The sequence below is a fragment of the Melanaphis sacchari genome, unplaced genomic scaffold (genome assembly GCF_002803265.2).
Source record: "Melanaphis sacchari strain LSU unplaced genomic scaffold, SCAv2.0 Contig43_pilon_pilon, whole genome shotgun sequence".
Classification (NCBI taxonomy): Eukaryota; Metazoa; Arthropoda; class Insecta; order Hemiptera; family Aphididae; genus Melanaphis; species Melanaphis sacchari.
The window spans coordinates 573,153-586,267 of NW_020271284.1; the positions used below are offsets into that span (position 1 = coordinate 573,153).

General features: G+C 24.3%; 1 protein-coding gene across 1 annotated transcript in view; it reads left to right on the forward strand.

Moving 5' to 3' along the window:
• Nucleotides 1-13,115, forward strand: part of LOC112597748 — a 287,612-nt gene that overhangs the window by 78,348 nt on the left and 196,149 nt on the right. The window contains exon 3 of the mRNA XM_025343932.1: nucleotides 9,680-9,697. Coding sequence (XP_025199717.1) covers nucleotides 9,680-9,697 — 18 coding nt within the window. The remainder of the gene's footprint in view (nucleotides 1-9,679; nucleotides 9,698-13,115) is intronic.

The following is a 13,115-nucleotide window of genomic DNA, read 5'->3' on the forward strand; positions in this document are numbered from 1 at the left end:
GTTACACTTTTAAAACAACTGTTATTGTTTTTATTATTCGTTTCAAGGCTGACTACCATTCAAGTTTTGTTCTAAACGAATCTCAACGTGATTCACATCTTTGGGATTAAATATTTATTCATATCATCAATTATCATTTCTTTATTACTATTTTATCTTCAGGTACATACAAAATAAGGAGTCATATAGTAAAATGTTTTTACCATATTTGTTAGGAATCTTTAAATGTATCATGTTTTGTTTAAACATTCGAAAATTCCGTAGCACAGGCTTTATTACTTAGAAAACGCATAATAATTTTGTTAAATGTTTTACTAACAAACTATTATTTAAGTCGATCATTTTTTTAACGAGCCGTTGAACGAGTAATTCATTTTATAAGCTAATAATAATTACACCATAACTGTTAACGTGAACATTATCATATATTTTTTATATTTGATATTTATGATCGAAGTATTTTTGTGCACTATCCTATTGTAAACATAAATTTATAATGTTAAGAATATAATTTATAATAATATATTTAAAACTTTAAATATATAATATATAATGAACAAAATTGAACACTGTACGTGTAAATCTAACATTAATAGTAAATAATAATCTTTGTATACAAACAAATTAGAATTAAATTTTAAATGTAATCATGTCATAAAGTGTCGCCATTGGGTGGCTGCTTTTATCACGTTTATATCAAACTATATTATATATTTCCGCATGCATACTTATTGTAATAATTTATTTACAGATTATGCGCTTTAATAATAAAAGTTAAAAAAAAAAAATTTGAAATTATCTTAACACATCTCAATATTATATACTTTTAGTAACCGATAAATGTATTTAAAAAGATATGAAAGAAACTAGGTTATTATTATTTCGTTTCAATCGGAAATTCACTAAATTTAAACGTTAGTATGCACAAACATACACATTTATGTTTTGTATTTATATAATTAATTTTATTTTCATACTTACTATTAAAAGAGATACAAGTGCTTTACAACTGAAATTAAATATATCAAACATTCTAACATGATTTGTATGTACTAGAACACAACGAGTTCGTTAATCATTTTTTATTTATTTTAAATTTATTTGGTTGACATTGAAAAAAAAAAAAAAAAAAAGAAAGAAAAGGAAATTGCATTAATATTACATAATGACAAACTTAAATTTGAATAAACAGTACGTAATATACACATGTTACTATTATATGATGTACATTTGTCGGTTCAAATAATCAGCTCACGTTTATTTTCAAACGATCGACGTCTCTAATTCAATGGTGCTTTTCTTCTATTATTTTGTATTCACTTTTGAAATTGTCATATTTATTGAAAAAATCGATCACTTTTTTTCATGAGTGGAGAGAGAAACCAAGCAACTCTGAACTTAACTACCACGAATTAAAATCAGATAATGCGTATTGAGTTAAGACAAAAGGGTTTTCAAATAATGTGTTGCGATTGGGACAACTATGAACAGTGTAAAATAAATTACAGAAACCGAGGAACCATTATATAAAGTTCTATTGATAATATTACTATACAGTTGAATTGTTTATCAATAGTTATATAGGTAATATAATATTAAATATATGTATTACAATACTAATATTAAACTCTAGATGTTATAGTTAATAAATAAATGTTTTTTTTCAGTTTTCTAAACAATACAATCTAAAAACAGCTATGGTACTATTATATTCTGGTACTAATATCACTATTATAATGCGAGCATGTAATTTTTTAATTTTTTTTTTTTTTTATTGAAGCCCAGAGACTTAGGCCATTTAGTAAAGTCTATTTGTAAGGTTTGGTTAGTAGGGTTGGAACACGTGTGTGTATATGTGTGCGCCATAGATTCGTCACTAAGAACTCGGATGGTACCCATTTGAGAGCTTGCGACGCTGACCGATGTTTGACCTTAAAACGTATTAGTGACTGAAGCTAATCACCGCGCCACATCGGGCTACATTTTAAAATTTATATCTATGAAAAACTGCAGTTTATCGTTTGTATTATATTAGGTAAATATAAAATACGCGGTAATTTTTTGCGTTTTTATTTTAGACAAACTATAATATTATAAGTTGTTTTGTACTATTTAAAATCATTTTTCCAGGACCAGAATTTCGTTATGACATTTTTAGTGAATTATGTATGCATATACTTTGTCTAATTTATTGTGATGGGTGGAAAAAATAATAATAGATAACACTTATGGTTTTATTTATGATGTAAGCTTACCTTTTTTGTGTACCTACCATAGAAAGATAAAATATAAGTGTTATGCATAAATAATAATTTTTGGGGTGTTAAGAAGTATTAGTCATCTATGAATTAAACATTCTTTAACATTATTAAAAAAAAAAAAAAAAATTATTATTTAAATGTGTTTTGCACTCACGCGTGTAATAGTCTGAATTTAATTTGAATTATAATTTGTAATATGTTCTATTCATATTTACTTGTATATTAATTCATAGATTAAAAAAAAAAAAAATGTATTAAATTTAAATTTAAATTGTTTGATTAATGAAAAAAGACTTAAAAAACGTTTTAGCTTTGAAAATTACATGTTATATAATTAAGTACTTATATTTAATATGCTTTTTAGTTATTGAATATGGATGTTGGGTGATAGAAATTTTCGATTAATTTTTACGACTTCAAATGTGTTCAAAAGATAAATACTCTTATAATTTCATGTTTTTTCTGTAAAATATAATTCAACATTAGAAAGCCTTAGCTTGTATATATTTTATAATGTCTATTAAAATATTTCTCCGAGTGAACTCCTAGTCACCTAGAAATTCATCTAATAATCGTTGAAATAAATTGAGTATTTTTGGAATAAGTACAAAAATGGATACACTAAACAATTTATTTTCAGTTGATTGTTATGTTATTCATTAGTATGTTTCTAGTATATCTTACATTAAGTTAAAATCGTTTAATTTAATTTTTACTATATTTTATTGTACTTACTGTACACTCAATAAATATTTAATTATTTAATTTTTTAATACTAAAATTTGAGTTTATTCGGGTATATAAAATAAAAGCTACTATTTAAATTGAATTTAAACTTGGTTTTGGTTTAGTGCATTTGAATAGTTTTTCAAAACAAAACTTAAATTTAAAATGTATATTATATGTATATTACGGACACTGTCTGTGAAAAATAAGTAAAATATGTAAAAATATTTTTAAATTAAAAATATTGCGACGTGATAATAATTGGATTCCATTGAAAAACTCTTTTAAATAATTAACTTTTGTCTTAATTATATTTTTGTTTTAACTACCATAATTATAACATGATATTGCATTATAAAATGCTTGAAAACTGCGATGGATAGTGTACAAATATTTATGATACTTATAGATAAAACAAATTCTAAATGTTTTTAAAATAAAATTATTTAAATATCAAAATGTTTAATTAATATTGATATTAAATTTTCAGTAAACGAAAGTGCAAAATAAAGGCAATCACATTAAACTATACATGTGAAAAATTAAAATTAATGCACTCCATGTATTGGCAATATAAATAATAAAATATTTAATCGTAAAATGTAGTCAAAATATAATAAAAATAATATAAGATAGATAATAATAGATGAGAAAATAGATAAGATTAAAAAATATAGTAATTTATTTTTATTTTTATATCACTTATTGGCGTATGTACTGCTTCCGTAACATTTTGGTGTGCATAACGCTCTGTTACTTTGCGCTTGCATTTCCGTGTTTTACATTTTTGTACATAGTACTACATACATACATCAGTCGTAGGCCTGACTATCCAAATTGAAAAATTTTCATACGGTTTCTTGGAGTGAAATTTTGGTTTTTGGTACATCATTAACGTCCAGAAATCTTTCTTTGAAAATTAAAAATTATACATATATAATTTAATATATGTGAACTGTTCCATTGTAAGATAGCCAATAAGAACAAACGAAATTATTATATTTTCTTATAATACAATTATTATAGTATAAATATATGAATATATATTTATTCATTAAATTCTGATTATACTATATCATTTAATATTATATTATACGTCTTTCCTAATATACGAAGAGCATTTTATATAACGCCCGGGCATTGTAGAAAACACCCAAATTTTATCTTTTGTCCGTAACATACATATTATATTGTATAAATGATTTTGTTGTAATTATATACATAGGTATTCAATTTTTAAACTGTAACTCTATGAATGAATAGAAACTGAATAGATCATTTTGCAGAACGAATAAATTGTTTATAAATACAAATTTTGTATTCTTGTGATCTTTGATTAAATTTGTAAAATAATTTGTTTTTGTTTTTTTGTATGGTCGAGATCAATTCTTAGAAATTTGATAACATTATAAGATTAAAACATATTTTGTTTAAATTTTTTAATTTTACTTGTATGACATTGGATACAAATTAATATATGTTTATTCCTTTAACAGAACATATTTTTTTGTGTTAGCAAAAATCAATAATAAAGAAAGGATTTTTTCCCTAATTTAAGCTCATTAAAATTAACATTTATAAGAATTCACTTTTTACTATTATTTATTGTTAAGTTCAAGGTTTTTAATACATTTTTGAATGACGATAAATATATTGAATTTTAAATTCAGAAACAAAATATTTTTCTAAAAATGTTAATAAATAAAAATGTAATGCGAATTAGTACATAGTAGGTAGTGACAGTGGCGGATTTAAGGAAAAAAGCCCAGGCGGCATATGATATAAAGGGCCCAATAATTTGAATTGTCGTGAATACTTACTCGTGGAAAACTCCCCCCACCGTCCCTCTTAAAATACTATTAAACTAGATAGGTAATAAAACAATATATATATAAAAAAAAAATACGTTGTCTGATCTTAATTCTGAAAAAATATTTAAATTGGGCAGAAAAATGTCTATAGATCGTACGAAACATTCTGGTTTTAATTTTAATTTTAAATTTAATATTATGATTTGAAAAAATGCATATTTTCAAGTTTTTATTACCATTTCATTAGAATATAAGATTTAATTTTTACAAAGTATTCCGTACGATCTATGAACAATTTTCTGCTGAGTTTAGATTTTTTTTCAGAATCAAAATCGGACATCTTAAACTAACTTTAATTTTGTCAAAACTTTACCTATTTTGAGCTCAAATTGATGACAGAAGTGAGGCCCCCTTAACAGTTAATATATTCTTACCTTATGATTTAAATCAATCTGCTTTATTTGTTAATCGATCGACGTTCTGGATCAAAATGCGGAATGCTTATGACTTATACGATAACATAAATTATAACCATATTAAATACTAAGAAATTTTTCCGAAATAAAAATAGACGTGTTATTACGCAAGTCAACGCTGTAATACAACGCACGACGCGACGCCGCGATAACGTTATTATTTAAATACCCTCGAAACAATATAAATAAAAATAGTCATAATGATGCCGGTGTACGTAGTTGACTGTATATAGGCAATACGTTCGAGTACGAATATATTACACAATATTATTATTATTAATTATTATTATTATTATATTATTCCAATTATTACTTGATATGTGTATTGCAATCCGCCCAAAACTTCAAAAATTACTAATTATATTTGAAAATTTTTGATGAAATGAAAATAAGTGAAGACTGAGAACTGGGGTCTAGGACAGTGGGTCCGGGGGCCTTTTTGGGTAGGGGCCCAGGCGGCAAATGTCCATTTTTTTCCCGTTAAATCCGCCACTGGGTAGTGAATAAGTTATATTAAATACTAGTTCAAAAATGCAATTTTTATTTATTAAGTATAGGTATACTATTTTTGACTGTCGTTCAAATGTTATTGTAAAATAAATTTAAATAAAATAAGATAATGTTTTGAAAAAAACATTATTCATTTTTAAAATAATGAGTATTTATTGTCGAAATTATTTTCGAAAATAGTTTTAATAATTGTACAAATAATAACATCATTATTATTTTTATTCTTCAGTTTAAATGTTATCTGAAAATTTACATAAAGGAATCTCAACTATTTTAATGTTTAGTATAATATCGAAGATAAATTGTATTTTTATCATGATAAATTAAAAGTTAAAGATTTATAAAAAAAAAAAAAAAAATTAAATTAACTATCGCAGTGAGGCATCAAACATTATAATGCCCATAAATTACAACTCATAAATAACTGTAGCAATTTGAATATAAGTTTTGTTTGTTTTATTTTATTTTTAAAAACATTGAATTTTTTAAATTGCATTATTATGTTTTTACATTTTAAATATATTATATATTATTTTATTTTGTATACATAATTTTATATAGGAGGATAAATACCGAAATTATTAACAATTTTTTTGAGCAGAAAAGCGATTGCCTATTATAATAACTGAGGTTTGACATTTTAATTCTCTAAAGCGGTAATCGAATACACTTTTTTTATGTCTGTTAAAGTTCTATCTGATGATTTATTTCTGAGAGAATATTAAAAAAGTTTTCATTTATATACCTAACGGGTCTACAGCGTCCAACTGTTAATAACGATTAAGGTTAGATTTTTTTTTTTTAATATAGTTTACAACTCTTCCGAGTTATGTGAAACAAAACAATTATTACAATTTTAGCATGGTACTTTAAATATAAATATATGTAGTGTCATAAATCATCAGTATAATTTTTCTTAAATTTTGAGTAGATAAAATTTAATCTAAAATAAAAATATTTTATATTAAATAAAACATAATATGTATTAAATTTTTTTTTTTTTTTTTTTTTAAGAGCTCATTATTTTGCTCAAACTTTTCTTTAAGGTCAAATAATTCATTATCTGACTGCGTTTTAGTATTTTTTTTTTTTTTTTAAGACTTCGATAATTATTTTTTAATATTTTAATCTATAATTACTAATTTTTCTACATTAACGATTATACTGCATAAGATAATCTACACTATAATTTAAAATAACATACAGTATTTGTATGTAGTTGATTCAGCGTGAAAAAAAAATATTCGAAATGTAAAAATGTTATACTCTTATAAAGAAGCATACTCTGTTGTAAATTTACCATTTCATAAAAAATATAATTTATCTCATAAAGTAGTAGGCACTGTAGTCAATTATTTGTAAACCGACAGTTATAAATCATTAGTCATTTATTATAATTTTTTTTTTTCAATCGGACATTTATAATACGACCAGGAGGTACGTTTAATATATGTAGGGCTTGTTCTAGAAACCAATATGAAATGTAATACCATCCAATCAATCACCATTGCAAAACATCGAGTTTTTTAAGTGAGTGTGGAACGAAGTCAAATTGAGTACAATATGATTTTAATTAGTATTGGCAGGTAGCAGTTGTTTGGTACGACTGATGTATAAAGTCACAAATAATATAATAATATTGTTGTCTGACTTTCATAACTAGGGCTAGAGACTTCACGCTCTAAAAAAATCGTGAAATATGCATACATTTATGCCTTTAAACATATTCAAAAATGCTAAAATATGTTCGTAAAAATATTTTATTTCTCATTAAAAACCCAAAAATTACAAATTTATTCATTATTAAAAATAGGCTATATTTAATTTAATTTTCACAAAAAAAAAAAAAAAAAATTGACGATTTAGAATAATACACTAACTTAAATATATAAACGCTATATAAAAACACATGTGATATTAACAGACGAATTTTATTGACATCAACTGAACGTATTCGGTGTATTCCTTATCGACCAACACATTTATGTTTTTTACAACACACAACTTATTGGGAAAATACATGGCGGGTAAATTATTAATTCATAAGTGTTTAATCATTTTAATCTATTTTTTCAATTTCTAGAAAATTAATATCAAATATTGGATAATAAAAATAAAGTATTATTTTCTTTATCACATTTTGTTTTGAATTTTTTTTTTTTAACAAAATTTGTGAAATATGTACTTTTTTCCTTAGATTTTACATATTAAATATTTAATTGAAATACAAATATAACAAAATAAACACTTAAAAGGAAAAACAAATTTATTATTATGCAAAATATGCGAAATAAAAATGATTGCTTTAAACTTTTAGTACTATGAAACAAAATTATGTATTACTTAGCTATATTTTGAATTATTATTGAAAAACATGCAAATTTCCATAAGTCTCTAGTTCTAGTCACAATTCACAACGAACCCGACGATAGTGACTAACCTTTGAAATATATGCATATAAGTACATGCCTACTAATGTAAATTATATTGTACCTGTATAACAAAGGTGTAGTAATAACGGAGAGAAAATTAATGATAAAATATGCGACAGTAATAATTGAATTTCCTTTAGATTTTATTTTTTTACGCGACTCTGCCAGGTTTTTGCGTTTTTGCTATTACTCATAAAATATTCTACATAAATATACATGCGCTTGATTAAAATCAACGGCTATAATAATATAATTGTTTTACATTTTATAATAAAAAATATACACGCACACATTTACGCGCGCGTATATACATATGTATATAAGTATAGATATGAGTTTTATTTATACTATTAAAAGCAGATATATATATATATATATATAATTAGAGAGCGATCGATAGATGGTTAGGTCCAAGATTTAAAGATTTATTTATTGCATGAAACTCTTTTGATTTCAAAAGTTAATATGTTCATGTATACAGAATGTTTGAATACAATTAGATATAAAATTTGTAAGAATTACTCAAACGTAATAAAGTAATATTTTGTTAATAATTTTAAGGTAACTATTATTAATATCGCAATTGTAGTTTAGTATTTAATAAAAATCAAACTCCATAGACAAATCTTGGGTGAGTTTATTATAATATATATATTGTGTTCTACATCAACAAGTACATGGCGACATTGGAAAGTTTAAAATTCAATCTATTTTTATTCGACTAGTCTATCGAAAGACCGATGGTTTCGGGAATTATTGTGTGTGATTATAGTATTGTGAAATATTATTGTTGTGAGTTAAAACTTTAGTCAGATTTACTATTATTATTTATCATCGAAAGTGAAGTTTACATACAAACACATTTTATTTATTTCGGTAAGGATGAGATTAAACACGTTCATATGGTAAAAGTGAAATGTAACTTCAATAGTGTACTTGCATCGTAGACATTTCAAAGTTTAAGTACACTTCTGTCATTTCACGTGGCATACTACGAATCTTAGGGTAAACTATATAATATATAAGGGTATTGTGATTAATGGTATAAGTTTCGTTCTATTTCGTCTCATACAAATACAATACGACGATACGATATTAGATGTTATCTCATTTCATAGCTCCTATAGAAATTTAATTTAATTCAAATAATAATAGTAGGTACTCTACATGTGATTTTCATTAGGTATTAACTAATCTGTAATTAAAATTATGTAAGTATCTAGTCTTAATTTATTCTTAGTTTTAATGAATTTATTTTTACTCAATATCGACCGATATAAATCACAATTCGCTTGATAAAACTTAACTCATTTGTTTTGTAAGATTATATTATCATGACCTAACTGCGTTTCCTCACAATTACTATTAATTTATTATAATGTATTCAAATCTAAATAACAATATGTAAAGTAAAAGTTACTTATTTTATAAAAAATTAATGTTTTTTATTTTTATTTTTTCAGGAAATTGATTAATCAAAGGTATGTCAATCACTTGCTATATTACTTTACGTTAATAATTATGAATAATATTTAAAACTGCGTACAAATATAAATTTAATATGTATTATTACTTTAACTATTAATAAGTAAATCAAATATTTAAAATTATTAGAAACTATAACTATAAATTTTAAACTGTGATGACTATCACCGTTATACGTTATTTTATTTAAATTTTAGAATGTCATCAAAAAAATTAAATTTACAATGAATATTTAATATTAGTAACGTTAGAAATATATTGTATATACATTATTATATCTATAAGGTCTATAAGTGTTATATTATGATAACATATTCAAATAATAATAATCAAATAAATATGTTTATTGTTCACATAAGACTGCAATTTTATGTCATTCAATTGATTGTTGTTTTATAGATATTTAAATCATTAGTATGTGTAAAATTCATGTATATGTGCTTATAATAGAACCGTAGGTTATTTTAGTATTCAACGCGTACGATACTGAAAACGTGTGTTGCAGCGGACGTAGAGTTAATTTAAGCCTCATTAAAATCATATACCAGAATTCTTAAATCTTAAACTATCTTAGGTACTTGATATTGAAAATGAACTTGTTCAATTGAATTTGTTAAAATGCTTTCGTAGTATAAAGGCATAAAACCTGGTGAATGATATCGTTTTGATTCACAGATATACCTACTGCGTTTACGATGAGCAATTTTTTTTACATCATAGAGATTTGAATCTCTCATTAGATTATATATTGTTCGCATATTATTAGAGGAACATATTATATTTTATTTTTCTAGTCAAAAGATATAGCTATGTGAAATTCATAATATTTCGAAGGTTCCTAAAGCTATGTATCCCGGTATGTTCAGATTTTTTTTTTTTAAAGAGGTGGGAACTATGGAAACTCCATTACCACCCTTCCCCATTACGTGGTCGCACGTATATAATATGTACACCGTGCACTAAAGAAAATTCGGAACACAGGGGGGGCACACCACCGCCGTCTCACGATAATTTATCGGCTACGAAATTCTAAGGAAGTACCTCTACTTTACGTTTCATCTCGAACATCTCGAGTATGGGTACTGAAAATGCGCCTCTCGATATATCGTATTCGTACTTACTACTTACTAATTTTTTTTTTCTTCATTCGAAAATAAATCTTCGATTCCAGTTTACGAACGTTTTAATAGATTTTTTTTAAGTATTTTTTTGCAATAATTATTAACTGATTCGTATTAAGAATATGTGTTTTTTATTTTCGAAGTATGAGTAAATAGTAACGACTTGGTGTGGTAAAAAACAAAAAGAAAACCAAACAAATAAACCTAACCGCACAATATAGAGTTCCTTTGTTTTTAACGATAATGCATCGCACCATAAAAACGCACAGCAGAAGTGCCATCGTGGGAGATAAATTATTTCGACTCGTATAATTTAATTTTGGTTGCACGAATAGAGACAATTCCTTTTCGGCTGTAGTACACATATCTACATATGCTGCTCTGTTGATGGTTTAATTTATATATTATATTTAGTGTGTGTGTATAAGTGAAAATATAGATTTTTGGTCGTACGGTGAACCCCAGGCGCCTATTTTCTCTGCGAAGGAGTGCCAAAAAAAAAAAAAAAAATCAATTCTTTCTTCACTGTGTACAAACAACTCACAGCGATTTTTAATTCCTTATGTGTTTTTCAATTGTATTACTTCACCGCCCACTTCAAAAAACAACACTACAGGGTTTTCTGTTATCGGGCGTGTAGGTGTATGTATTATGTATTCGTTAGTGGAGAAAAGAAATAATAAGGTTTATTTATAAAATAATTATAATATTACCAAAAATAAAATGTTTAACTATTAAAATGTAATTTAACATATTGTCGATCAATTTTCAAAAAATATTTCTCAATGGAATGTACACATATAAATTTATTATTTAGTTCTTGAAATTTTAGCTAATACCTAAATATTATAATTTATAGATCGTTGGATAAAAATCTTTAAACAGTAATTTTCAAGACAAATTAAATTTTAATTATTTCAAGTTTCATTAATCAGATATTAAGATATTATGCATTTTTACATTTTATTTTTAAATTTAGAACGGTTATAAAACAATGTTATATTTTATGATTATTAATTTATAGTTTAAATTATCTATAAGATAAGACTTGAACTTGATTTGATTAATATAAGTCGACAACATTTTTTTGAAGACTTACATCTTGGACGCTAAAACGTTTTAAATAAATATGCTTTTGACATAATTAAAACATTTTGCTTTAATCATGATTTTGCTAAAATCATTTAAACACTAATGTACTTTGAATTTTGTTGAAAAAATAATTAAGTTAATTAAGTGCAAGCCGTGAAGTACACTGTATTTATTTTTTTTTTAAATATTTAAGTTTATTTTTTAATGTTCCAGATACAAGAACATTAAAATTAGCTGTATACGTATACTATAATAACCCATATGAAACTTTTATTTTTTTTAACTGGCTAGATAAAACTTATCATTGTAAATAAAATAAAATTAGAGGTTATTTAAGATTAAAAAAATTAAATTAAATTTGCTATCGTTTAATGATAACAGTGTATTTTATTTTTTGCAATTAAAATTGACTTAAAATATAGTGCGTTTGACTATGGCACATACAACATAGTACAGATTTAAATGCATCATTTTGGTACACATTTTGAAATAAATGATTTAATTTTAAAAGGTAAAATGTATTTATCATTATTTTATTTTTAACACCGTAGTATATACCTAATAACATTATATTGACAGACCGTTGTGTATGGGTAGTAAATAATATAAAATATGTTCAATATTGATTATATTTTTATATTTTTATATTTCAATACTCGACATAATACATATATTAGAAAATATGTTATCTTTAAATAAATAAAAATAAAAAACTTAATTTATTACTTATTAAGCGCTCACTTTTTTTCATGCAATATTTTGAAATAACGAAGACAGTATAATCACTGTAAAAATATAAAATTACATTTTACCAGGATTTTAGGATTTTATTAAACGGAAATTATGTTATATAAAAAATAGCTATATAATGGTGGACGTATGAATAAAAATCTTTTTTATAGTATTTTTTTTTTTTCGTAGCTATTTTTAACGGTGAATTTTTTTCATATGTTGAAAATCAATATACTATTATGTTGTACTATTTAAATCGATAAAATTGAAAAAAGTTTCTGGACTTTGGATAGTATGTAAATTTCATTAACTTTTTAAAGGTTTTGTGAGATACCTATGATATGTGGTTATCATACGTAATAACTAAAACGATTCACATTTGCAACGTAGTAGTGTAGTACTACAATTTTTGCACTGTTCCAAATTATGGAAATCATATATTTGTTGTTATGGAGCAACTACAATTTCG